The sequence below is a fragment of the Lepus europaeus genome, chromosome 17, assembly GCF_033115175.1.
Source record: "Lepus europaeus isolate LE1 chromosome 17, mLepTim1.pri, whole genome shotgun sequence".
Lineage (NCBI taxonomy): Eukaryota > Metazoa > Chordata > Mammalia > Lagomorpha > Leporidae > Lepus > Lepus europaeus.
In genome coordinates this window covers 9,083,491-9,111,488 of record NC_084843.1, presented here as the reverse complement: position 1 = coordinate 9,111,488, position 27,998 = coordinate 9,083,491, and the positions used below count along the sequence as shown (strand labels likewise).

At 50.6% G+C, this 27,998-nt stretch overlaps 1 protein-coding gene across 7 annotated transcripts in view; it reads right to left on the bottom strand.

Annotated features, from left to right (window-relative positions):
• Positions 1-27,998, bottom strand: part of ATE1 (arginyltransferase 1) — a 239,049-nt gene that overhangs the window by 46,323 nt on the left and 164,728 nt on the right. For 6 of the 7 annotated variants that reach the window (XM_062215033.1, XM_062215034.1, XM_062215031.1 and 3 more), the window contains one exon: positions 14,301-17,452. In XM_062215033.1, coding sequence (XP_062071017.1) covers positions 17,274-17,452 — 179 coding nt within the window. In that variant the 3' untranslated portion in view covers positions 14,301-17,273. Of the gene's footprint in view, positions 1-10,586; positions 10,702-14,300; positions 17,453-27,998 lie in introns of those variants that run through there. The other variant, XM_062215035.1, reaches the window with a different exon arrangement.

Sequence of the window (27,998 nt, the reverse complement as noted above, 5' to 3'; positions counted from 1 at the left end):
ACCTCCACCCCTCGAGCTGTCTTTAAGCCGATCATCTATTCCTGAGGGTGCGGTCCTCACAGCCTGACACCCCCCCCCCCCCCCCCGACACCATGGACCAGGGCGCACGTTCAGGTCACAGCCCACATCAAGTGCAGCACGAAGACCAGGAGGGCATCTGGACCAGGACATTTGGGCCTGTAAGGTTCCCCGTCCCAGTGGAGCAGAGTTGACAGCAGGCAGTGCCTCCGAGCCACCAGCATCAGCCTCCGTCCGAATGGGCCCAGGAAAATGAAGGCCCCAGAGGAAGACAGAGGTCGCCTCACACGTAAGACACAGGTAGGTGGGGATTTCCAATTGTCTCCTTACAAAGGGGGCTGGGGGTTGAGAGAACCCAAAGCCACAGTTTAGAGAAAACAAATATTTGGGGTTTTAAGATCATTTGAGGCATCACTCAATCACCTTATCGTGTTTCCACACTTCTAAAGGAAGAAAAAATATCTAAAATCAATATCCATATGCATTCTTTAAAAGATACTTTATTTTTATTTTATTTGAAAGGCAGAGAGAGAGAGAGAGACAGACAGACAGATGGAGAGGGAACCTCCAGCCACTGACTCACTTCCCCAATGCCTGCATCAGAGCTGGGCCAGGCGAAAGCCAGGAACCAAGAACTCCATCCAGGTCTCTCATGTGTGCAACAGGGAACCAAGCACCTGAGCTGTCACCTGCTGCCTCCCAGGTGCACATGAGCAGGGAGCTGGGTTTGAAGCAAAGCAGCTGGAACTCAAGCCAGGCCTTCTGATCCGGGATGCCCACTCCTCCATATTTGTTCTTTAAGAAAAGCATGGAAGAGCCGGTGCTGTGTGCAGTAGGCTGGGCCTGTGCCTGTGGCGACAGCATCCCGTGTGGACCATGGTTTGCATCCCAGCTGCTGCACTTCCGATCCAGCTCTCTGCTGATGGCCTGGGAAAGCAGCAGAAGATGGCCAAGTGCTTGGGCCCCTGCACTCCCGTGGGAGACCTGGAAGAAGCTCCTGGCTTCAGATTGGCTCAGTCCTAGCCACTACGGCCATTGAGGAATGAACCAGCGGGTGAAAGACCTTTCTCTCTGTCTCTCTCTCTCTCTCTGACTCTACCTCTCAAATAAATAAACAAAATCTTAAAAAAAAAAAAAAAGAAGAAGAAGAAGAAGAAGAGCATGAGCATGGAGTGGCCTTAGCTGAGAATGCCTATTTTATTAATGTCAGATACATGGCAAATTTAAGATTTTTCTTGCTCCTTTCTCAGTTTTTTTCTTTTTCCCCTTTAGAAAATCCTAGGAAGTCCTTCAGAAAGTGTCTGCTGAGAGTCCCCTGGCTGGGTGCTGTCAGCCCAGTGACAGAGCAGGGGCCAGGCCCCCGTGGTCCTTCTCCCAGAGCTAACTTCCCAGTGGGGGTGGCAGAGGGGGCAGTGCCGTGAAATAAACAAGACAAATGGTCCACAGAGAGCAGGGCTGTGCTGAGAATCCAGACAACGTTCCAATTGTTGTGTTGAAAGAGAGGGGCCGGTGGCCCGTTTCAATGGGGTGGACAGAGGCCTCTCTGAGAAGCAGCCAGCAGAGGCAGGGCCAGGAGAAGGGCATTCTGGGTAGCATGGACAGGACCCGACACAGTGGTTGAGTAACATGTTCTTTCTCTTCCTGGGTCCGAGAGGCTCGAACACTCGCGTAGTCCACGGCTGTGGGTGACAGCCGGGGTGGGAATCCGGTCTTCGCGTCTCTGCCCTCCCCCTGGCCTAGGGTGGCAGGCCCATCTCTGTGGGTTTTGGGAATCTCCCTTTCCTATCAGTTTCCTGGCCTTGCCTTCCCTTTTAGCTCATACAAGACTCCCCGCCCCCTTTAGGTGCCCAGGTCACCTCCTGTCCTGCCGACTCCACATTTCCTCCTCTCTCACAACAAAAATGCAAGCCACTTCGAGTCTGCACCCAGACACAACCAACCCAAGCACGTGAGCACAGGGCAAACAGGGGCTGTTGACCCCAGGAAGAGGACGGCTCAGGACCCCAGTGTCCATCCACAGTGTGGACAGATGGCGGTGCAGTCACACCACAGAATCCTATAGAGCGGCAAGAATGAATGGAACACGCCCACCACAGGTGTAAGGTGGGAGAGGATCCAGACACAGGACGGGTTCAGCAACAGGCAGACTCACACAGGCGGCCGAGTGTGAAGACAGAGGACCCCAGAGGAGAGCAGAGAGGGAGGCAGGCACGGGCAGGTGGGCTTGTGCACTTGAGTTCTGTGCACTTGTCTCTGTGTGTGTTGTCGAAGACTGCTCTCAAATGGTCTCTCTGGAAACGCAAGGGTGGGGACAAGATTCCGAGGCGCGGTGGGGAAGCCAGCTCCCCCTCCCCAGAAGCTGGCTGCTGTGTCTCCGCGGGGCACTGACCTGGCTGCTCTCTGCCCCCGGACCCCACCGCTGTGTCTCCCCACTCACCTGCGGGCACCACGTGCTGCCAGGAGGAGGGCAGATGCTGTAACCCTCTCTGAGGTCTGGGGCGCTGAGGGTGAGAGGGAGGGTAACTGCCCTAAAGGCACAAAGCAAGGGAGTGGCGTGACCCTGTCCCCTCTGCGCGAGGTTAACACCACTCATCTGACTATTTGAAAGAGAGGGTTTGAGAGGGAGAGAGAGAGACAGAGAGAATCTTCCAAATGCTGGTTCACTCACCAAATGCCCCAACAGCCAGGGCTGGGCCAGACCAAAGCCAGACGCTCCATCTGGGTCTCCCACCTACTTGGCAGGGGCCCAAGTACTTGAGCCATCATCTGTGGCCTCCCAGGAGTGCACTAATGGGTAGGAAGCTGGATTGGAAGCAGAGGTGGGACTCGAACCCAGGCACTTTGATAATGGGACGTGGGAGTGCCAAACAGCGGCTTAACCTGCTGCGCCACCACATCTGTCCCCACCTGATTTGAGGAGAGCCCTCGCTGCTGCAAACCCCGGGGGCACAGGGGTGATGCGGGCCCCCGTGCGGCCGCCTGTGGGGACCCAGGTCCTGCTCGCGCCTGACCTGAGTGCATCTGTGCAGACTCGTGAGAAGGTCCTGCCTTCCTGTGTCCTTGCGCTACAGCCCATTCCAGGAGCACAACGCCGGCCTCTGGAGGGTGCACTGTGGCTCTCCGTGGCTCTCATGTGGCACAAAGAGAGGGCTTGTTCACAGGGCTTGTGAGAGCCACCTAACTGTGGCGGGGACGTGGGAATCTGCCAGGGAGACTGCAGCCAGAGGCACGGGGAGGTTTTCAAAGCTTTTCTCACGTTGTTTTGTAGTCATCAATTTCTTTCTTTCTTTCTTTCTTTTTTCTTTTCTTTTCTTTTTTTTTTTTTTTTTTGACAGAGTGGACAGTGAGAGAGAGAAACACAGAGAAAGGTCTTCCTTCCATTGGTTCACCCCCAGTGGCTGCCACGGCTGGTGCACCGCGCCAATCCGAAGCCAGGAGCCAGGTGCTTCCTCCTGTCTCCCATGCGGGTGCAGGGCCCAAGGACTTGGGCCATCCTCCACTGCCTTCCCGGGCCACAGCAGAGAGCTGGCCTGGAAGAGGAGCAACCGGGACAGAATCTGGCACCCCGACTGGGACTAGAACCCGGGGTGCCGGCGCCACAGGTGGAGGATTAGCCTAGTGAGCTGTGGTGCCAGCCAGCCATCAATTTCTTGAGGTGCCAGCCCCATGGATCACCAAGGTCGGCCTCTCCACGAACCCCTCAGTGCCATCGTCACTGCACCCATCCCCCGAGGCTTGTTCACGGAGGGGACTCTGCCTTGTGCAGTTCCTTCCTCAAGCTGGGTGGCCACTCTGGGCATGGGCAAGGATCTCCCCAATCCAGCCCAAGGCCGGCAGGTGAAAGCGACCAACCAGTGTAGCTCAAGGTGAGGAACCCGCGGCTTGCAGCCTTCGCCCCCGCCTCCGACCCGGGAGGGCATGCTGGCTCCTCTCTTCCCTGGCAGGGAAGTCGTGAGATCCCCCTGAGTCAGGGCCCACCACGTCTCCCAGCCCTGGCTACTCCCTACCATTTAAAGTTACATCCGGGGCTGCTGGACAAGCCACTTGGCCTGTCCACTCGTGGCACCATGCCTGTCTTCAATTCTCTGTATTTCAGCCAAAGTAAGCAGCGTGCTGTTCCCTACATGGGGCCCATGTCTTGCTGTGATTCCCTCCGTGGAGAACAGGTGGCTCCTTTTCTTCCCTAAAATCAATTTTAGGTCAAAGGTCAGCTCTCTGGGGAAACCCCCTGAATGCACTCAGTGCAAGAGCAGCCGGAGATTCCACTCATGGGGCTGGGTCCTTCTGCCAAGACCGTGAACTTCTTCTTTTTTTTTTTTTTTTTTGACAGGCAGAGTTAGACAGTGAGAGAGACAGAGAGAAAGGTCTTCCTTCCATTAGTTCACCCCCCCAATGGCTGCCACGGCTGGCGCGCCACGCCGATCCGAAGCCAGGAGCCAGGTGCTTCCTCCTGGTCTCCCATGCGGGTGCAGGGCCCAAGGACTTGGGCCATCCTCCACTGCCTTCCCAGGCCACAGCAGAGAGCTGGACTGGAAGAGGAGCAACCGGGACAGAACCGGCGCCCCAAATGGGACTAGAACCTGGAGTACCAGCACCACAGGTGGAGGATTAGCCTAGTGAGCCGAGGCGCTGGCCAAGACCATGAACTTCTAAGGTGCAAAGATCCAGGAACCTCACGCGTTCCTGTGTCCATGTTTCATTCACTCCACACACTTCCTGCCACTATTTCCCCAAAGCCTTCCCTCATTGCCCCGTGCAAGGTGGGTTTTGCACCACTGAGCACAGCCGGGTGTCTGGGCTCATGCATTTGCTTGTAATTTGCCTCTCTCCCCCCAGAAGGCGATCACTGTTCATGTGACATCAGGTGCCACAAAGGGACCTGCCTAGGCACCAGTGTCCACACACGCAGGACCTTCACCTCTGCTAACATTCCCCACACGAATGCCAGCATCCTGAAAGCATTCGAGAGCCTGCACAGCTCAATATGGTCCAGTGCGAGTTCGAGTTCTCAGGGGTGCTTCCTACACACTCCCTCCTTGGCGTGGGTGTTAAGATGCCGTGGGTTAAGTTCTGCTCGGGACGCCCACCTCCCATAGCAGAGCGCCTGCGACTGAGTTCCGCCTCTGATTCCCGGGAGGCAGCAGGTGCTGGCTCAAGTGCTTGCTTTCCGGTCACTCACATGGGAGACCTGGATGGAGGTCCCGGCTTCGATATGTGGCCTGGCCCAGCCCTGGCTATGGCAGACATTTGGGGAATGAAATCAGTGGACGGAAGCTCTCTCTCTCTCTCTGACACTCTTCCTTTCAAATACATCAAGATCAATAAATAAAAAAAATTCCACTGAGTGTTGTGAAACTGAATGAGGAGCAGACGCAGGCTGGGGCCCAAGATGACACGAGACATGACTGCCTTCTTCAAGGCAGGGAGGTTTCTCAAAGGAGCCCTGGCCACAGTTCACTCGACTGGGACCAACATATAGCGCTCCAGCAGCCCCAGCTAGGCTTCCTACAAACCTCAGGAGGAAACCAAAGGAAGGAGGAGTTCTGGTACTATGCCCTGGTGCCACTGAGATGGCAGCAGCTGCTAAGGACCTTGGGGAAGGGCGCGGTGGAGCTCACAGGGCTTGATGGGCACGATAGGTGAACAGATGGGTATAGCTGTGCTGGAGAGACAGGGGAAATGGCGTGGAGGCTGGGGCACGCCTGCTGGGCTCCTGTAGACCTCCTAGGGCGAGCAGGTGAGAACAGGTAAGCCTGTAGGTGCAGTCTGCAGGTGTGAGCTGGCCAGGGAGGCCAACTGGGGCTGACAGGCTACTGCAATCATCGTAACACAAGGTTCCAAGAGCTCTGTGAGCCCAGAGAGGTTGGGCACGTGGAGGATGGTGCAGGAGACAGGGACGCTGTGTTGGCCTGGGTCGCGCTAGGCAATCATTAATCCACACAAACAGCCCCGATGTTGCCATAGGATGAGCAGGAAGCATTCGTTTAAAAGACAAGCCAAACAAAGCCAAAAGGATCAAGTTATGGGGACTGGGGAGTATGGTTTCTGTGGCAGACGTTGGCCCAGCGGACCAAAAGGAGAGTCTGCCTTGCCATGTAGGAGAGGATTCCATGAGCAATCTAGAAGAGAACCGGGCCGGGAAGCTTCTTCTGCCCCCTGGTGGCGTCAGGGCAAGTTTCACTGAGAGGGCAGAGAGGAGAGGACCAAGGTCTCCACTCTGTCCCTGAGGGTCCCAGGGCCAATGCCGCCGGCCACAGCGGGGCCATTTCAGAGGGCGTCTGTCTGGCCCAGGCCCCCTCAGTCCAGCTCTGGCCTCCTAGCCGGCAGTGCGGCAGGCGCCGGGCTTCTCACCAAGGCGTTGCCATCATCGGCTCCAGGCGCAGAGCAAGGCTGACAGCACCCAGAAGACAGTTCTGGGGCCTCCAGGTCCCACTGTGTGACACACCCCCACCCGCGGTAAGGAGGTGGCATGGAGCAGTCGGCCCGAGGGGACGATGCAAAGTCTATAGAAAGTGGGATTAAAAGGTAAGTTTATGTGGGTGCGAACATTTTTTGGAAACTCATGCATCCTTTTGTCTTAATAGCCAATTTCCATGAACTTTCTGAAGACCCCTTGTATGTATAGATTTCAAAAAATGTGTACCAAAATCAACTTTTAATTCCATTTTCTCTTATACAGATACTATTTTTGGTGAAAGCTACAAATCTATACCCAAGCAGTCGCCTCCATCTTACTTTCCTTTCCCCGCCCAGGTCGATGTAATGTCACGCATTCCAAAAAGTGCTGTCTGATTTCTGGATCTTTCTGACAAAGCTTTCAGCGAACAGCCTGTTCTAAGAGGTATTTGCCAGGAAGCAGCATGGCGGGGGGGGGGGGGGGGGGAAGAGAAGGCAGAACAGCTGGGGGCATGATGCAAACAGCCGGGTCATTATCAGCGACACTGTAACCGGGGTTGCCGACCACTGCGGGGAGCAAGGCTGCCGGCTTTCCAGAAACCCTGTTGTTCAGTTTTGTCTCCAACAAAACAAACAGAGACGTGCATAATTGTGCCGGGGCCTCAGACCTATTTTATCCGCCCACTATAGGAGGTGGCTCCTGAATGGGGGCGCCACTGGAGTGAGGGCCCCCGTGAACACTGTTTATCCACAGTCCATTTGCCGGGCGGCCATTAGCAGGTTTTACCCTTCCAACATGCAGCGTCCTTTGTGGGCGGCTGGAACTCCACTGGATTCCAACGCCAAGGTCATGACAGCCCATCTGGTGCTGGGAACTCCGCATCCAGCAACAGGACTCCTTCTTATGGCTTTAACGGTTTCAAACAGAGCTGTTTAAAGTGCATCCTATACCTTCTTAGGGAAGATAACACTGAGCATGCTTTAACCATTCCTGGAGGGTTCAGCACTGCCATCACCAGCGTCAACGTCCCCACTGCTGGGAACGGCTGTGCGCTCAGGGGGCTGCCCACGCGGTTAGGACGCTGGGCCTCGGATTAGCAGGGCTTACTCCTCGTCTTTCCTGTAGCGTTTTGTTAAAATTTGATTTCTCTGACCTTTCTTTCTGATTGGCACCTGTGCGTCAGGCAAGGCGCAACAGAAGCACAGAACAGCAGGGCCGGGGGCCGTGCCTTCTGTGCCAGCAGAGCTGACTCCTACACCGTGCCCGCCTGCCCGACTCACCTCTCCGGCCCAGGAAGCTGACGTTTGCAGACTCAGGGCACTTGGCCAAGGTCACACACGGAGGACGCGATCCGGGCACTCGAACCCGGTCTGCTTGGCCTTGGAGTCTAAGTTCCTGCTCCCCAACCCTTTTCCACTTCCTAAGGTCAATCAAAGGCTGGGCGTGACCAGGCTGCTGTGGGTCTGAGGCCGGCAGGCTCTGTGGGCTGGTGGGCAGTGCCAAGCACTGCCGGACAGGCTCAGGGTGGAGCCAGCCGGCATGGGGCCTGCACCCTCTGGCTAGTGTGGCATTTCTAGTATGCTTTACCCTCCTGCCACCCAGATCTTCCTTCGGGGCTGCACATCCCCGAGGCGCGTGCCGCCTCTCCTGTGTGCATGGCCTCAGGGGGCCCCGGGAGCGAGGCTTGAGCCCCAGTGCGTGGAGTCTAGCCCATTCCAGCTGCTGCGGGGCAGTTCTGCTTCCTTCCCTTCTACGACTGGGTCCACACTCCAGGTGGTGAGGGGGCTGATGGGCAGCGTGCGTAAGGGAGGCCCTTATCGCCACAATGCACCGCGCGCCCGACACTGACTCACAACGGTTTCCCATCTTCACAAGGGCGGTGAGCATCACGGAGGTGAACAACGCGCTCACGATCGTGAAGCCCAACTGCCCGCCGGACTTTCCCTCCAGACTTGCTTTCCTCAGTCCCAAGCTTTCCCAGTAATCGTCAGCGACATTAGCAGAACTAAGTGACTTCACCACACCTGCCGGCTGCTGCAGATGCGCAGTTGGCCCGCACGTCCTGGGGAAGTGTCAAAAGGGGTGGAGCTTGGTGCGAGCAGCATGGCTCTCAGACAGGCACTCTTCCTCTCTGCAGCCACTGCTCCCACAGCCACCACGCAGGGAGGCCAGTGAACCTCTGTGCGTCAGTGACACCAGTCCTGGAGATTCTACAGGGTTAGGAGCAGGCTTTGTCAGGGAGAAAACTAGTAAGCCAGGTTACTCTAAAGTATACATCAAAGGGATTAAAAATCCGGAAAAGGCAGGGCTCCAAGTCTGTCTAATCTGTCTTCTGGGCCGACTTAGGCCCGTGAGCTCTGCACCAGCTGTGTGTCTCGCAGTGGCACGGCCCTCCCAGGCCCACCACGCGTGCGGCTTTTGCGAAGTCAGGTCCTGGCACTTTAGGGAGATGTGTTCCTTCCAGCCCTTTATTGCTTACTGGAGACTATTACTGATACATTGAGAAGGACTTCTTTCTATTTGATTAAACACACAGCTAATTCAACTACAAAACCAACCTGGAAGAAAACTGAAGATGCAATGTAAAACGATTTATATAAAACACGAGTAATGTGGAAATACTTCAAATTATTCTTTCAGTAATTCCAGTTGTTCCTTAGGGAAGCATCACGTTTGTACACAGCTTAATTCTAAATCCTGATGACACGGCAGTTACGTTAGGAAACAGACACAGCCCCACGGAAAGGAGAAATGACAGAGTCACGCGCACACACTGTTGTGTGTGTAAGTTGACTGCACGGCAGAAGTGGCATACACTGAGAAAATGCAAAGTATAAGAGTTCCATGGTGTTTTACCACGCAGAAACCCAACAGCAGCATCAGATCATGACATATTTTAACTTTTTCAATCTATTTACTAAGCACTGGCCCACAGGACTTCCTGTGGGGGTGGGAAGGGTCCAGTGTGGGAGCTGTTGGACGCCTCTCCCTGCCCAGACACCTGCTATCGCCGCCTTGCTTGGACTCAGGGTCTCTGTAGATTACTACAGTGAGGTCGAGAGAGATTAAGGGAGGCTATGGATTCAGTGTCCATACTGAAGAGATGGGGTGACTACACACACACACACACACACAGGCGCTGGGCGAGTGGGATGCGGCCACACCTGGATGGCCAGCAACCAGCAGAGCTGGGGGAGGCAGCGGGACTCTCCCCTGGAGTCCTCCAGGAGCAAGCTAGCACCCAGGTTTCAGACTTGTAGCTTCCAGAACAGGGAGAGGATCAATGCCTGTCGTTCTGAGCTACGCAGGGGGTGGTGATTTGTCAGGGCAGCCCCACAAATGTGGCCAGTGAGGCTGAGGGACTGAATTTTGATTTTGAACTTAAATTAAATAGACACATATGGCTGCTGGCTATCTTACTGGCCAGGGTGGCTTTATCAGTCTGTGAGACTCCTACTGTAATCTTACAAACCCCAAACCCTACACTGAATTGATTCTTTTAATCAAAACTGAGAATAAATGATACTGTTAATAAAGGGCCCAAATGCACTGCCTGTTTATAAACCCACATTTCCACACAGACTGCTTTAAAAGTCAATAAAGTTAACAGTTAGCTTCCAAATAGTAGTCTGGTGCTCTCAGTATTATGATACGCTGGACAAGCACATAAAACTGTTCACAACCAACTGAGCCTGCAGCTCTGAATTCACAAACCTAAATGCTGTTTTCTTGTTTCGTGATCAAAAAGCTCCACCAGTCGAGAGATGTTCCAGACATCTGAATACTGCATTAACAAAGTGCGATGAATACAGCTCATGCAGTATTCATGAGTCCTCATTTAACGCTAATTGAATAAAGAAATAAAAGCGAACACCCTGGCCCAGACGGACAAGAAACTAAGGTTCAGAGGAAAATTCGATCCCAAATCACAGAGTTGAACGACACAAGTTAGGAGTACACCATTTATACTTTTTTCTTGTGACAGCTTTAACCTGCAACACTGCAGTGGGTTCACTAGCCATTTTTATACTGCACTTCTAATGATCAAAGAAACAGAGTATTTGTGCTGGTCACTAGTAGTCTGCTTTAAGCATGACAGCCCAGTGAGGCTGGCCCTCCCCACGGGAGCTGGAACACTCCCTGGGCCCGCATGGACGCCCCACACACTCACGTTTGCCACTGCGGGGCTCCTGACAGCGCTCGGACGTGGCGCCGCTCCTTCACACCGCAGGGGAGGAGAGGTGATGGACACGGAGCTGCACACGGGAACAGCCTGCTGTGAAGCTCTGAGGGAATAAAAATTCGGGGACAAACATATTCAGTAACTTTAATTCTTGGTCTCCTTTGAAATAGTTCATAGGATAATTTTTCTGGATAGCGCTGGATTGAAGATATGAACTGCGACAGCTAAAAATTTTAGATTTTAAAAAGCAAACAAATGTAGCAAACCACAGGGAACCGATTTTACAGACTTCTTCCCTAAGAATCCGTGAATTAGAACCTTAAGTCATTTTAAATAACCTTGTTTTTTTTAAAGAGGAACTTTATTTATTTATTTATTTGGTACAGTTATAGACAGAGAGAGGTCTTCCATCCACTAGTTTACTCCCCAAGTGACCACAATGGCTGGAGCCAGGCCGTTCCAGAGCCAGAAGCCAGGAGCTTCTTCCTGTCTCCCAAGCAGGTGCAGGGGCCCAAGCACTTGGGCCATCTTCTACTGCTTCCCCAGGCCATAGCAGAGAGCTGGATCAGAAGAGGTGCAGCCGGGACTCGAACCAGCACCCATGTGGGATGCTGGCACTGCTGCTATGCCACAGTGCTGGCCCCCAAATAACCTTAAGCTTTTAAATAAGACATTTCATTGGAAATTCTAGAGGTTTCCAAACTGTAAAAATAGTAGGGTAGGTCTCCCAGAAAACATGTAGTGGATTGGATGAGGAGAGAAGAGGCACTAAATTTTTTTTTTTTGACAGGCAAAGTGGACAGTGAGAGAGAGAGACAGAGAGAAAGGTCTTCCTTTGCCGTTGGTTCACCCTCCAATGGCCACCACGGCTGGCACGCTGTGACCGGCGCACTGCGCTGATCCAAAGGCAGGAGCCAGGTGCTTATCCTGGTCTCCCATGGGGTGATGAGAGGCACTAACTTTTAAAAACTACACATTTTCTGAAACTTCAGGTAAGAAATAATTCCTACTGCCCAGCAAAAGGCAAAGGGAACTGGGAAATGAGGGCTAAGAATAATGGTACTGTAGCAGGATTCGTGCACGTAGACAAGACACCAAGGTCTCCTAACAGGAAGTAGTCTTTCATCATTTATGCCTGCATAAGGCCCAGGTGGAATTTCTCATCCAAAAGCCCAGAACAAAGAGGGCTATTTCCTTATATATGGTCATGTGCATACAGTTGATTAGATGTTCTAATGTTCCATGGCGGCCACAGAAACCGATACAATACCGTGCATGCACACAGTTACTGATGTTTTTCCCACACACTGAGCCCTGTGCGACATGTCTGGCAAAGGTTAACAGCACCCCTGGCGCTAACACACAGGAACCCAAGCAGACAGTAACTCCACAGGCAAGCAGGTAACAACTACATTTCATTCCCAGGACAGGCCCCTCCCTTCTTCTTCTGACCTTGGGGAGGCCTCTACCACAACTCTAATCGAAACAGAAAGAAGTTTAATTAAAAGACAAAGGCCTCTGCCACAGCACTGTGGGTGCTGACATCACACCACAGACTGGGCGGTGGTCCAGTGAGGACCCACTCGCTGGTTCAGAGGGTGCTTTCCTGCTGTGTCCTTACGTGCTGGACTCACACGGGAGCTCTCTAGAACCCCTTCAACAATCACCTCCCAGGGGCCCCGTCTTCCACCACCACCACTGTGGGGGAAAAGACTTCAGCACGTGAACCTGGGGGGACCCAAACTTTGTCTGGAGCACCACGTGCTGCACAGGACTAGTAGGAAACTGTTTTACATCCATTACAACTCCAGCTACCTGTAAGGAGGGGCCAAAGTTTGAAGTCTTCTTTCCTAAAACCTAACACAGTGTTCTTGCAGGCAATAGAATTGTATTCTTCCTCATTCATTGTCATGTTCGTACATTAAGATATCCACAGGATATTAAGTAGACGAAAAAATATGCATAGTATAATTCCATTTTAAATCAACACACACACATATCTGTAAGTAGAATAAAGTTCGAAAGCACATACAACTGGCTGGCGCCGCGGCTCACTTGGCTAATCCTCCGCCTGCGGCGCTGGTACCCCAGGTTCTAGTCCTGGTTGGGGCACCGGATTCTGTCCTGGTTGCTCCTCTTCCAGTCCAGCTCTCTGCTGTGGCTCAGGAGGGCAGTGGAGGATGGCCCAAGTCCCTGGGCCCTGCACCCACATGGGAGACCGGGAGGAGGCACCTGGCTCCTGGCTTCAGATTGGCGCAGCGCGCCGGCCATGCTGGCCATTTGTGGGGTGAACCAACGGCAAAGGAAGACCCTTCTCTCTGTCTCTCTCACTGTCGAACTCTGCCTGTCAAAAAAAAAAAAAAAAAAAAAGCAAGCACATACAACCAAAATATAAGTGGTCGCCAGTCGTGGTGGTGGACACTGGTCCTCTTTCTACATAGTCTAAATGTTCCTGAAGGGCACTATTTTAAATAAGAAAATTAAGCAAGCTACTTCTGCTCTCAAAAAAAAAAAAAAAAAATACACTGGTGAGAATTATAGCCAATATTTAAGTCACTGGGAAACAGGATTCCTTTTATCACCAACCGGAATTCTCTAAAATGTAAAAAGAACAGTAGTAAACATAGGCCACAAATACACTGTGGACTATTAGGAACAATCAAGACCCGCTTTGGCCGGCGCCGCGGCTCACTAGGCTAATCCTCCGCCTTGCAGTGCCGGCACACCGGGTTCCAGTCCCAGTCGGGGCGCCGGATTCTGTCCCGGTTGCCCCTCTTCCAGGCCAGCTCTCTGCTGTGGCCCGGGAGTGCAGTGGAGGATGGCCCAAGTGCTTGGGCCCTGCACCAACATGGGAGACCAGGAGGAAGCACCTGGCTCCTGCCTTTGGTTCAGCGCGGTGCACCGGCCGCGGCGGCCATTGGAGGGTGAACCAACGGCAAAAAGGAAGACTTTTCTCTCTGTCTCTCTTTCTCACTGTCCACTTTGTCAAAAAAAAAAAAAAAAAGAAAAAAGGACCCGCCTTTGCTATTTTTTTTAATGTACCTGAAAGACAAGAGTTAGAGAGAGAAGGTAGAGGGGAGAGGATCTTCCATCCACTGTTCACTCCCCCTGATGGCACAATGGCTGCGGCTGGGTCAAGCCGAAGCCAAGAGACTGGAGCTCAGCCCAGGTCCCTCACATGACTGGCAGGGGGCCAAGTACGTCTTCTGTTGCCTCTCCAGGTGATTAGCAGGCAACTGGATTGGAAGTGGAGCAGCTAGGACTCGGAACAGTGCTCATATAGGATACCACCATCACAGAGGCACCTTAACCTGCTGTAGCACACCAGCCCAATATTTTTGGAAATTTCTCTGTAAAATGAACGGTGTAAGAGAAATTATATTTGAGTTAGCTACTTAAGTTCTACTTTTAATCCCTTTATTGGGGGAAAATTCTATTCCCCAATTTATCTTGTGAAAAAGGTGGATTTTTGGTTAAAGTGAGATCGATTTCACTCTATTCCTCAGGGAAGGAGATCCCCACCTTTGACCTAGGGAAGCCAGTGGTCTCGCCCTGCAATTACTGAAAATTAAATTTTACATCTCACGTAGCCCGTGCTTTGCTGCTGTTTCTGACGCGTTTACCCTTAGTGAAATGCATGCCGGAACCCACAGGATGAAACATGCGTTTCTGAAGCAGTAACCAGCAAGAGCCACTGTGGATAGAAACAGCTTTATTTTGTACGTTCAAGCTTTATCAAACAGATTGTTGAAAAATCATACACAGGAGCAGAAAATAACCTCCCACAATCAAACCCGCGTTGCCTCTGAGTCTCTGGTTTTCATTTAGAAAACAGTACACACTGGAATAATTCCCAATTCAAACATTTCCAATTGTTTCTACTGCATTTCTTCTTTAAGTGAACAACAGATATACTTTAGTTAACTGTTCATCAACTTATCCCCCACCTTTATCCATACAGAAATAATGCCTATAAAGTAAATCATATACTGTTCAGGAAGGTTCTTTTCCATAATAGATTCTGCTATGCATAAGAGACCACACAAAGGAAGAAAAATAGGAAGGCTGTTTGAAAGCAAACATACACAATAACTTCTTATCTAAATAATTTTAATCAAATGAATAATATACTCATCTGATAATAGCCTGTATCTCTTAGAATATAAAAAAGTGCTCAGGTTACATTTAATAAAAATAATGCAAATCTCACAGAACTGAAATAATTTAAGTACGACTGCAGCATGAGGAAGCAACATCGCGTCTCTGTACCCAGGACAGAGGCAGGGAACTCACGTGGACTCAGAAGGGGACCCCGACACCAAGGCAGCGACCGCAAAGCCCCCACCTAAGACACAAACTGTCCGTGAAAGTCACTGATGGAAGATCTGATCTCAGCTGGGCTCTGTCAACCAACAAAGTCAGGTCCCTTTCCCCGACTGTCCCTTCCGGCCCAAGGTCAACACTCACTCAGGACTCAGAACAAGAGTGTCTTCTGAAGACACCTCGCCGCCTAGGGTCAATATGCTATCTATCTACTCTCCAACAAAACAACAGAGCTGAAGCCCTCCAGGCCAGGCCACTCTGAAGCTTCAATGGGGTGACACAGCAGGCACCCTCAGGGACACGGCAGCCACTCCCAACAGGGATGATGAGCCACCGGCCGCTGAGGAAACCAGAGCTGTGGGAAGATGTCAGGGTCGGGTTTTCTCCTCCTGTGCCATCGAGGGCGGTGGTCTTTATGACACCACTCCACACGCCGGCCGCAGGTCAGGGTGGGAGGCACTGTCACCCAGCTGGGGGTGGCCACTTGGACAGCCAGAGGCCCAGGGTACCAAGGACTGATCCTACCTGTGTCAGTGAGGGAGACTCTTACTTCCAAGTTCTTCTCATTTCAGGATGCTCCTGACTCACTGCTCAGGACACAGCACAGCATGCAGAGTATTTCCACGGAGAGCAACAGCACACGTGTGCACACGTGTGTTCTCTTTTCCTTTCTCTGAGTACTGGGAGGGCCTGAGACATTTCTACTTTATTTACGCTTTTAACTTTACTTGCTTACAATATCACTTTTATAATAATCATAAAATGAAGCCATCTTCATTTTTGAGGGAAAAAGAAATATTTCATAGATTCTGAAGGCAGTTTCAAGTCAGTCTCTTAAATGGTTTGGGAAATTATTTGAAAAATCAAAACTCCAAAAAAAACGTGAAATCGCTGTGATCAGAGTAAACAGCTTTACTCAGTAATCCATCCCCAGTTAGCAAAGTGCCTGGCAAGCGGCAGCTGTCCCCATCTCTGTCTCCCTCTCACACACGCGTGCACACAGACTAAGAGTCTGCTTGGATGTTGAATTTGTAGAAATATGATTTTTAAAATAACTGTTTTATGATCCTTCCCTTTTTTGTAGCTAGCTGAAGGTTATTTGCTTTTTTTTTTTTGAAGGTTATTTTCTAATGTTTCACCAAAATTCAGTGCATTGTGGAGAAAAGAAAAATCAGTAGTGAGATTCAAACTATTAAGTTTTATAATATGGCTTTGAGAAAGAGTAAGTGATAGAAAACAGAAAAACGGACATAAGGTAGCCAAACGGGCGGCACAAGGGATTGGTGTGTGTTGTGCCGCCAGCACTGCCTGACTGCACCCAGAACTGACATGTCTGATTCTCCTCCCCAGCCCAGCTCAGCCCTGCAGCCCGACAGTGACCCAAGCTGAATGGGCGAAGGGATCCACAACAGAGCTGGTGGAAGAAGGGGCCGGCCTCTCCTTCCCATCACTAGAGGAAGCATCAACTCTGACTCTCCAATCAAACAAGGAACACACGGTTCCGCCTCCTTGCCTGGACCACGTGTGCTGCATGACCCCCACTTACTGAAACAGGCGCTCTGGCACAGCTACAACAGTCAGACACCAGCTCATGCCGCAGTGACCAAAGACAAGCGCTCTGGGCTCTCAGGGAGGAAAACTGGTGTCCATTTCCTTTGGGTGAGGCTTAGATCAAGGCAGGAACCAATACTGTTCTCTAAAAACTCCCATTTCTTAGATTTTTAGAAAGAGGAAAAATGTAATACGTAACGAGGGGATTACAGGTGTTAGCGTCCCAGTTGGGGAGCGTGTGCGAATAGCCGCTGCGGCAGGAGGCGAGCAGAGGTCAGCAGGACGCCCTGCACAGGCTGGCCCAGTGCCAGCACGAGACCCTTCTGAACGTCTGCCCCTTCTTCCCACGCTCTCTGTGAAACCATCGAGTAAGAGGCTGGCAGCGACTCAACAGGAACATGGAGGGACGGCACAGCTCTGTGCTCCAGGGAAGACAAGCAGGCTTCCCACCTTGTCGCCCACACCGAAGGGTTCCGGGCACAGAGCATAAACTACTGCTCTAAATGCACGGGAGGAAGGCTTTGTTGTAATTTAACAGAACACAGAAACCACAACTGTGATTACAGGACTTGGATTTACATCTTCATTTTACTTTCCAAAATATCAACAAGAGAAGTTTAGCATATCTTGCTCCAGAAACAAACTTCCAAAATGATAAACCCTGATTATAAGGCTAGGTCATAACACAGTTTTAAAATCCTTATAGGAACCATGAGATCCTCACAAATACATTGCCACAAAATATTCTAGCAAAGCCATGAGACAGTGAAAGTCACGGCCTACGGTGCGGCCGTGCCGCCCTCAGCTCCTGAACAGCAGCATCCGCTCGGAGCAGGCCTGCCCCACCAGGCTGGCGTACTGCAGCACGGCGGCCTCCTCGCTCGGGTCCTTCCGCTGCCTCCTGTAAACCCCGTAGGGCACGATGGCCTTCTTGTGGAACACCTGCAGGCGGTCGGGCTCCTTACTGCGGCCCTCGTCCACTGCAACGGCAGGAAAACACGGAGTCAGAAGGAGGCACGGTCAACCACCCATTTCCTAACATAAAGAATTCAGTTAGAAATGTGAACGTTGGAACACCATGTGCAAATGCAGACGTGGGGCACGGGCACGGGGGTGGGGAAAGTCGGCAACACCTGCCCACGGAAGGCAGCAGTGCCCTGTGTGCAGCTGCAGGCTCACGGGGAGCAGAGGAACCGCGTGCAACGAGCGACTTCGCACCTTTATCACCTGCGGACACGGGCTGCAGCCCACGGCGTCCAGCACCTTCCCTGGGCCTGACTGGAATCTGCCCCGCAGTGCCAACACGCTGTCTGAAGCGTTAGCCCCTGCTCTGCTGACTCGGCCGTTCGGGGTGGCCAGGTCTGGGCGACAGGAAGGCAAGTTCTCAGCTAAGAGGACAGATACAGCAGGCGTGGAGGTCATGGCAGGGACCACGGTGATGGGTCCTCCTCTGTGGGTGACAGGACCCTGGGTTCCGTCACGGCACAAGGCCTGCCAGAAGCAAGCCTGCTTCCCAGCCTTCCCCGCAGCCGCCTGTGGCCTCCTGACCCAGTCCTGGCCAACGGGATTCAAGTGGGAGGAGTTTTGGGGGAGCTTCCAGGAATCTTCTGAAAAGCACAGCTGCCCCATGCCTTTGGCCCTGGCTCCTAGCTTCCACCTTGGAGCTTGAGGTTAAGAGCTTGCCCTGGTTCGCGAAAACCAAAGCCGAAGGAGCCTGAATACTGAAGACTGCATGGGACAAAACCATGGGCTGCCTGCGTCCAGACATTTACCTAAAAAATAAACTATCTTGTTTAACCAAAATTGTTAGGCTTCTCTTACTGGCAATTGTTCCTAATCCTAACTAAAGAAATTACTACAATTACATTAACCCAGGAAGTCTACCTGTTAGAACCACCCTACAGTCATGGTTCTCAAACCTAACTACATACTGGATTCCTTCTATTTTCCATTTATTTAAAGGCGGGAGAGGGAGAGGGGGAGGAGAGGGAGCGGAAAGGGAGGACACTTCCATCTGCTGGTTCACTCCCCCAAAGCCCCCAAGGAGCCAGAACAGCAAAAGGAAGACCTTTCTCTCTGTCTCTCTCTCTCACTGTCCACTCTGCCTGTCAAAAAAAAAAAAAAGAAAAAAAGAAAAAAAGTCTTCCTTTTGCCATTGGTTCACCCTCCAATGGCTGCCGCGGCCAGCACACCGCACTGATCCGAAGCCAGGAGCCAGGTGCTTCTCCTGGTCTCCCATGGGGTGCAGGGCCCAAGCACTTGGGCCATCCTCCACTGCACTCCCGGGCCACAGCGGAGAGCTGGCCTGGAAGAGGGGCAACCGGGATAGAATCCAGCGCCCCGACTGGGACTAGAACCCGGTGTGCCGGCACTGCAAGGCGGAGGATTAGCCTAGTGAGCCACGGCGCCGGCTAGGAAAAGCACATTCTTTCATTTACAACCCACTTGGGGAGGCCAAGGGGGATGGGGAGAAGGTGCACCCAGGGCCCCAGCCAGAGGACCCTCATGTCCACAGAGCTGTGTGCCCATGTGAACTAAGGGGAAGAAGGACACACACTGGTAGGGCTGTTCCCATCCCAGTCCTGCTTGCCCTCTGCCCAACCTGGCACCGACTCCTACAGGCTGGTCTCTAGCAGGCTCAGCCCGGTAGGAGACTGGAGCTTCCCAAAACTTGTCCTTTGTCTTCCTTGGCTCTGCCTTTTGGCAGCAGCTCCTGCTGTTCTCGGGGAGCTCTGGCCCCGCGTCCCCTCTGCACCTCAGCACAGCGGGCGGCTCCCGTTGCTGATCTCTGGGTTGCCTCTCTGGCCCTGTCTGCCTCGTGGTACCACCATGGCCTGTTATCACCGGTACCCTGCATGACACTTTCTCTGCTATAAAAACGTGGTTTCGGTGTACCTACTTAGATCCTGATACACGTGTCCCTGTCAAAATTTGTGCTATTTCGTACAAATTACTTCACCCAACCAGAGTAGAAAATCCGCGTACTACACCTAAATAGTTAGCATTTGCTGGGCTATCACATCCCTCACCAGGGTCAGTGACAAAAGGAAAGACAGTGCTTGGGCTGCTGCCGTCAGCTCCGGGCCCTTTGCTGTGACCAGACCACAGCCGGGGGGAGACAGCTCCCTCACCAGGCTCTCCGTGCTCCTGGTGAGCCAGACACCCTAGCATGTCTAGAGTCTAACACAAACAAAAACCATAAAGAGCAGTGAAAACAAGCAGGGTGAGAAGCAAGAACATCAGCAAAATGACACAAAATCTTCTAAATTTAAAAAACTTAGAATTACACTTAACTATATAGGGCAGGATTTAACAGTTTAAGCCTTTTTCCTAAAATATTTGGAGACAGATGCCTTTAATTTTACAGTGTCTTTAAACATCCAGAGTTGAGTTTCTGAGTATTTCTCCCTCCATCACACATTGTTTAGAATTTTGTAAAGGCAATGCTTGTTGTAAAACCCAAAAGAACAGAGGCCCGGCGCTGTGGTGTAGTGGGTAAAGCTGCTGCCTGTAGTGCCGGCATCCCATATGGGTGTCGGTTTGAGTCCCCGCTGCTCCTCTTCCGATCCAGCTCTCTGCTATGGCCTGGGAAAGCAGTAGAAGATGGCCCAAGTGCTTGGGCCCCTGCACCCTCATGGAAGAACCGGAGGAAGCTCCTGGCTGCTGGCTCTAGTTAGATGTAGCTCCAGCCATTGCGGCCAATTGGGAAGTGAACCAGTGGACGGAAGACCTCTCTGTGTGTCTCTCTGCCTCTGCCTCTCTGTAACTCTGCCTTCAAATAAGTAAATAAATCTTAAAAAACAAAACAAAACAAAACAAAAAACACCTCAAAGAACACAGAGTCGTCAGCCCCTCATGCTGTTAAACATGTTCTGGGTCACATTCTAGTTTTACCATGAATTAGGATGGAAAATGAAATCAAACTATCTCATCAGTGGGTGTAATACATCAGGAACCTCAAAAACCAGGGCTCATCAGCGCAGACAAACATGCTGTCTCCCGGGCTTACGCTCTGTAGGGGTTTATGAGCGCTTAGTTACACTTTCATTAAGGCAGATTCTGGTTCTCAGCATATTTTACGTAATTAACACTAAAGCCAATTTAAAGCCTAAATAAGCACAAAAAATCCTATCAGATTTAAAACACTGAAAATAAATTATGATTTATTTACTAAAGGAAAAAATCACATCCTAAATTCTCAAAACCACCCCGTCATCACCTGGCATGGCTTTCCTGGAAACGGCACTGTCAGTGCTCACAGACAGCAGCCGACATCGCTAAGCCCGCACAGCACTCCCGGCCTCTCCTTGAGATGAAAGACCATCTGGCACCTCACGCACGGGAGCCTGCAGCACACACACGGGGATGTCCCAGCAACACCCGCGAGGAACTTCCTCCACTGCCTGTCTCCAGTGGACTACAATTTAATTTCATAAAATAGAAGCCAAAGGCAGCCCAGCAAACTCTCTTCGGAGAGGAGTGTTATTTGAACACCAGCGATAGACACGTGCTGTCCACTGGATGATATCTTACTCTCCCAGGGAAACTCGGAGCGGGGAGCAAGTGTTTGAGCACCACCCTCCCCCCGCCAGCTGCTGACTCACAGGAGACAAGGTACTTTCAAAGGAAAGAATCTGGAGATGAAAGCTTTGCTTCTCCTTCTTACGGGGATTTAGCTCATCTGTTATTCTTAAAGAGACTTCCTAACTTCTAGGCTTTCCGAAAAATGATGAAACAATCTATTTTCTTAGCTTCATTATTTATTGCTACAGCATTATTACATAAACATGAAAACAAGTTATGCACTTTATAGTTTCTCATGAGGATAGCTGTATAAAGCACACACAGTTACATAAAGTTAGGCAAAACTGTGTTAAAGACTTAAATTTTTCCTGATATAATTTAAAAATTTGAAATTCTGAACAACATATGAGAGAGAGAGAAATACCCAAAATTCAACTCTGTAAGTTGAAAGGCAAATACAACTGAGACTGTTTTGCAGTGACAGGAGATGGAACTGGGGAGGAGAGGCTAGGAGGAAGCTACTTCTTCACATGGGACTGCAAGGCGAGGCCGGGAACGCACTTAGCACAGACACAGCTCAGCTCAGCTGCCCAGCCCCTTGGGCAGGAGGCTTAGGAGCTGCTCTGGCAATCCACCACGGAGAATCAGGCCTTTTTTTTTTTTTTTTTTTTTTAAAGACTGAATGATTTATTTGACTGTCAGAGTCACAAAGGGAGGAGAGAGACAGATCTTCCATTTGCCGGTTCACTCCTCAGATGTCTTTGATGGCCTGGGCTCAGCCAGGGTAGAGCCAGGAGCCTCATCCAGGTCTCCCACATGGATTGCATGGGCCCAAACACCTGGGCCACCTTCCGCTGCTTTTCCAAGGCCATTAGCAGGGAGCTGGGTTGGAAGTCGAGCAGCCAGACATAAACTGGAGTTCATATGGGATGTGGGAGTTTCTGGTCACAGCTTAACCTGCTGCACAACACAGACCCCAAGAATCACATATTTTCATATTCCTTAAAGGAATACGGTCTTTAGTAATTTCACCCAGAATATTTTTTGGCAAAAACAAAAACTAAGAAAAATTTGAACTTCGCTTATTTGTAAAATGTCATTTAATATTTAATAGTGAAATCAAATACCAAGCAATCCATACATTTACATTGTCTGAATTAGTGGTTTCTAATGTATGAGAGCTTCAACAAGCTCATGGAAAATTTGCATTATTGAGTAAAAATAACTTTGAAACCATGTAACAAAATATGAAACAAAATTCATCAAGATGATTCTATCCAGAGAGAACTCTAAATTTATTTTGATATTATGCTCATTTTGTACCACACTCCTGTTAAAAGGTCACCAGAGGAAAATAGGATTAGTGCAATGTCCAGCCATGTGCAAAAATCACACAGCTTTAACTGCTGTCTCAGCACCCGGACGGTCAGAGTCAGACTCATCAATACTGACTACAGAAGTGAAACGCTACGAAAGCCATCTTCTGGTGGTGGTAAAGGACCTTCACATTTCTATTCCATGTGTTTCGATCTCTAAATATTCTATCTTAAATACCTTCTATTTCACATCAACCTTTACCTTACACTAAAGGTTGCATTTAAAAATGGACTATACGTCACAATGGAAATTGTAAATCAGACATGTAAAATAGTCCATTACCCAATTTTCCAGACAAAGGAGAGGTTGGTTTCCACCTGTGCTGTTGGGGCCAGAGAGGCATCAACATTGACTCTCAAATCAGACAAGGAACACGCGGTTCTGCCTCCTTGCCCGGAACACGTGTGCTGCATGACCCCCGCTTACTGAAACAGGAGCCAAAGAGCCATGCTGTGAGTTTGTATGGCCAGGCCTGTGTGCTCCAGAGCTTAGCTCCACACAGGAAAACTGACCACATCAATGAAGTGTTGAGGAAGATGGGAGCCAGCGTTCTTGTCAGGGAAGAGAGGCAGGGGTGTGGACGGCTGAGCCAGCGCTGCAGGCTCTCCCGCTGACACAGACAGAGCGCCAGTCTGGGTACGGACGCACTACCTCCTGCTCTGGCTGCTGAGAGGGCGTGGAAGCAGTGAGACTCCCAGAGGAACGAGGATACTTCCTGCCCACATCCGACCTGCAATCCTCCCTCCACACAAAGGCTCTAGGACTCACTGCAGAGGAGTCTCCTGGCAGAGCTGAGTCACGGAGAGTAAAGATGCTTCCAGAACCCTCGTGCCAGAAGCAAGCACACACTCTGAGAACAACAGGGATGCGCTGAATGGACACGGGAGTCACAGAGGATTCCGCAGGCCGCACCTGGGACGATGTGCACACTCCAAACGGAGTGGACCTGTATCAGCACACAGACTAAGTGGGATTCCCTGAGTCCACGTGACAGAGACGGGACTGCTCCTCCTCACGCTGGATGGATGACTAAGGTGGGGCAGCAGGTTAAGCTCCCACTTGCAATGCCAGCACCCTGTGTGAGTCCTGGTTCGAGTCTCCGCTACTACTCTTGCAATCCAGCTCCCTGTTAATGTGCCTGGGAAAACAACAGAGAATGGTCTGAGTGCTAGGGCCCCTGCCACCTTTGTGGGAGACCCAGATGGAGTTCCAGGCTCCTGGCTTCAGCCTAGCCCACGCCCGGCCACTGCGGCCATTTGGGGAGTAAATCAGTGAATGGAAGATCTCTTGATTTCTCCTAACTCTGCCTTTCAAATAACCAAATGAATCTTTAAAAAAAAAAAGTAGAAGTAACGGTGGAATGAGAAGATTGGCATCTGGCAATCATCTCAGCAAAAAGCGACGCAGAAAAGAGCCATCAACAGCCGTAACATCCGGCAGCGGCAAGCCTGGGAAACGGCACTCACAGGAATTCTTTTTCCCACTCAGTGCTTCCAGCGTGTACAAAACACTTAGTAACTTTATAGCTGAGATACCTGGCACATGTCACTCTACTAAATGACAGAAATCAGCAGTAAGTTGAACTGACATTGTATGACTCCTGACACAAAAACACAGCCTCCAGGGGAGGGGGAGGGTCTTTGGCCTAGCAGTTAAGACTGCTGGCATGGGGGCAGGTGCTGTGGTACAGCAGGTTCAGCCGCAGCCTGCAGCGCCGGCATCCCATATGTGCCCATTTGAGTCCCAGCTGCTCCACTTCCGATCCGGCTTCCTGCTGAAAGCCTAGGAAAAGCAGCAGAAGATGGTCCAAGTGCTTGGGCTCCTCTCACCCACATGGGGGACCCAGAAGTTCCTGGCTCCTGGCTTCGACCTGGCTCAGCCCTGGCTGACTGCGGCCATTTGGGGAGAAAAACAATGAGGAGCAAACCAGAGCTCTCTGTAGCTCTTTCAAATAAATCTTAAAAAAAAAAGGGGGGGGGGGGTGGTGGCGCCGTGGCTCACTTGGCTAATCCTCCACCTATGGCACCGGCATCCCATATGGGCACCGGGTTCTAGTCCTGGTTGCTCCTCTTCCAGTCCAGTTCTCTGCTGTGGCCCGGGAAGGCACTGGAGGATGGCCCAAATGCTTGCGCGCCTGCACCTGCATGGGAGACCAGGAGGAAGCACCTGGCTCCTGGCTTCGGATCAGCACAGCACGCCGGCCATAGCGGCCATTTGGGGAGTAAACCAATGGAAGGAAGACCTTTCTCTCTGTCTCTCTCTCTCTAACTCTGCCTGTCAAAAAAAAAAAAAAAAAAAAAAAAAAAAAAAAAAAAAACCAGCCCGATGGGACGCTTGCTCCTCATTTTCGGAGTGCGTGAGTCTGCAGCCCAGCTCTGCTTCTGTTTCCAGCTTCCTGCTGACGCAGCCTGGGAAGCAGATCAGGGCTCAGGCAGCTGGGGCCCCACCACATACCTGGGAGACCCAGAACGAGTTCCTGGCTTCAGCTGGCCCAGTCCCAGCTGTTGAGATCATCAGGGGAACTGAACCAGCAGATGGGAGCTCTCTGTCTCTGAGCAAAACAAAACCCCGCTAGGCAGGCCTGTGGTGCAGCGGGCAAGTTGTCACTTGGGACACTGGCATCAAGCACTTGAGTCCCTTCCACACACACAGGAGACCCAGATTAGGTTTCTGGCTCCTGGCTTTGGCTTGGCCCAGCCCTGGCTACTGTGAGCATTTGCAGAGTTAACTAGCAGAGGGAAGCATGCTCTCTCAAAAAACAAAACAAAATAAAAAAAACCCTCACATCTAAGTATTGTTAAAACTATACAACTTCAATCTCATTATGGAGAAGCACATGATGAGCACACAATAAGGGACATCCTACCAAGTCACGAGACTGCACCCTTCAGAAACCTCACGACAAGGGTGTGCTAGGGTAGTGCTCCAGAGAGCAGCACGGAAGACCTGGTGACAAATGTAACATATGCTCCAGCTTTTGAAGTCTGGATCCACACGAAAAGAAGGAAAAGGGTAAGCGTGCAGTGTGTGTGTGTGTGTGTGTGTGTTTCTGTATTATGGAGGACATTACTGGGAAAACCTGTGACATTTGGAAAGAGTGTCTGGATTAGATGGTAGTAACAAATGACGCTGATTTCTTGGTTCAGATGGCTCTATCTGGTTACACAGAAGTATTCCTGTTTTCAGGTAATGCACACTGGAATATTTAAGGATAATGGTACAATATATTTGCAAGTTATGAAGGGTCTTCAAAAAGTTCACGGAAATTGTATTTTGAAAAATCTATGCATGGTTTTCAACATTGTTTTGCATCAAACTAAACATTTTTAAATTCTGTTTTCCTATGAAATTCTGGAGTATTCTCAAATGATTCAGAAAAAAACAGAGTGGAGAGGATTCCAAGAAGGTGGACTATGGAGGAAGCTTACTGTCCTAATCTAGGGGAAGACAGTTAAAAAATAAATAAATAAAAGTGGAAAGAGTGCAACCTCAGGGAGAGTCAGGGAGAAACTGCCGGGGACACGTCATGCAAGTTAGAGGGACACTGTGGATCTACCTGGAAGGTGTGGACACAGCAACTCAGGACCCCGGCAGCTGAGAGCCTCAGCACCAGCTTTGGAGAGTGAGGTGAGACCAGACTGCAGCTGCCCAAGCCACAGGGGATAAAGCTGCGGGAAGAGTCTGCTGTGAGTATGGCTGGGAGCTCTGTGGGTGGACAGTGTACCTGCCAACCTAGAGGGAATAAGAAAAGGGGGCACATTGTCTCTTCCCAACTGCCTGGCACCAGCATCCTAACCTGCCGAGAGTGGGCAGGTGCCATTTTGGTCTCACCTAACAGCTGTGCCAACTTGTACCAGCCAAGAGGAGACACCTGAGTCTGGCTGGAAGCTTTGATAGGGGCTGGATGCTTTTAACTGTGGAAGCCCTGTGTACTGGGACTATGAAAACACTGTGGCTGGGGCATGGGGGGCGGGGCACACAGGGTGTGGCTGGGACTCTGGGCAGTCACTGTGGGTGGCTCCACATGCTTGGGGCTCCCTGATTCCCTGGTGAGGGTCACTGCTGCAGGATCTGTGCTCACCCCGGGGACTGCACGGATCCTTTGTGTGGTTCCTGTGGCAGTGCAGATGAACACTGTACCCACTGGGGTACAGTGCCCAGGCACTGGTCTCCTTGGAGAAGAGGAGGTAAGTATGAGACTATGCCAACAGAGCTGATCAAACCTCCCCTCTGATTAAAAGAAAAAGGAGATTTCACACATCCAATTTGGGTGTCACCTTAGATGCTCCCCTCACCCTGGAGCCCTGAACAAAGAGCCCCCTGGCCACACAGAGCACACGCCTCTGGATATTCACTGGAGGGCAGACACTCCACTAACCCAGAGGCATAGTCCAAAGATAAAAGCCATCACAGGAGGAAAAAAAAAGTATCTCCACAAATACCTAAAAATAAATGGAGCAATTCAAGAAACAAGAATAAGGAAGACAACATTACGCCACCAAAGGAACACAACAACATTTCAATACTACAATGTGAAGATGAAGAGAAACCTGATGAATATAGATGCAAAAATCCTCAACAAAATACCAGCCAATCGAATCCAACAACACAAGAGAACGATCAATTACCCAGACCAAGTGGGATTTATTCCTGGTATGCAAGAATGGTTCAACATTTGCAAATCAATCAATGTGATACATCACATTAACAAAAGAAAAACTTAGCAAAGTGAAGAGGCAACTGACAGAATGGGAGAAATCATTTACAAACCATGCAACTGATAAAGGATTAATAACCAGAATCTATACAGACTCAAGAAACTCAACAACAACAAAACAAACAACTCAGTGAAGAAATGGGCCAAGGACTTAGACAGACGGTTTTCAAAAGAGGAAATCCAAATGGCCAACAGACAAATGAAAAAATGTTCAGGATCACTAGACATCAGGGACATGCAAATCAAAAACACAAGGAAGTGTCACCTCACCCCAGTTAGAATGGCTTTCATACAGAAATCAACAAACAACAAGTGCTGGTGAGAATGTGGGGAAAAGGTATCCTAATGCACTGTTGGTGGGAATGTAAACTGGTACAGCCACTGTGGAAGACAGTAGGGAGATACCTCAGAAATGTGAACACAGACCTACCATGGGACCCAGCCATCCCACTCCTGGGAAGCTACCCAGGGGAAATGAAATCAGCATATGAAAGAGTTATTCCCGTGTTTATTGCAGCTCAATTCACAATAGCTAAGACATAGAATCAACCCAAATGCCCATCAACTGAAGACTAGATAAAGAAATTATGGGGTATGTACACCATGGAATACTACACAGAGGAAAACAAATTGAAATTCTGTTTTTTGCAACAAAATGGATGAAACTGGAAAACATCATACTTAGTGAAATAAGCCAGTCTAAAAAGAACAAATACCATGTGTTCTCCCCAGTCTGTGGTAACTAATAGAGCACATAAAAGGTAACCTATAGAAGTGAAATTGACACTTTGAGATGCAATGACTTTGAACAGCCCTTGTCTCAACTGCTGAGGAAGAGTTTTTCTTTCTTCGATACAATCTGTTGAACTCTTAGTACAGAGTTAATCTTATGTGTATAAAATTAATTG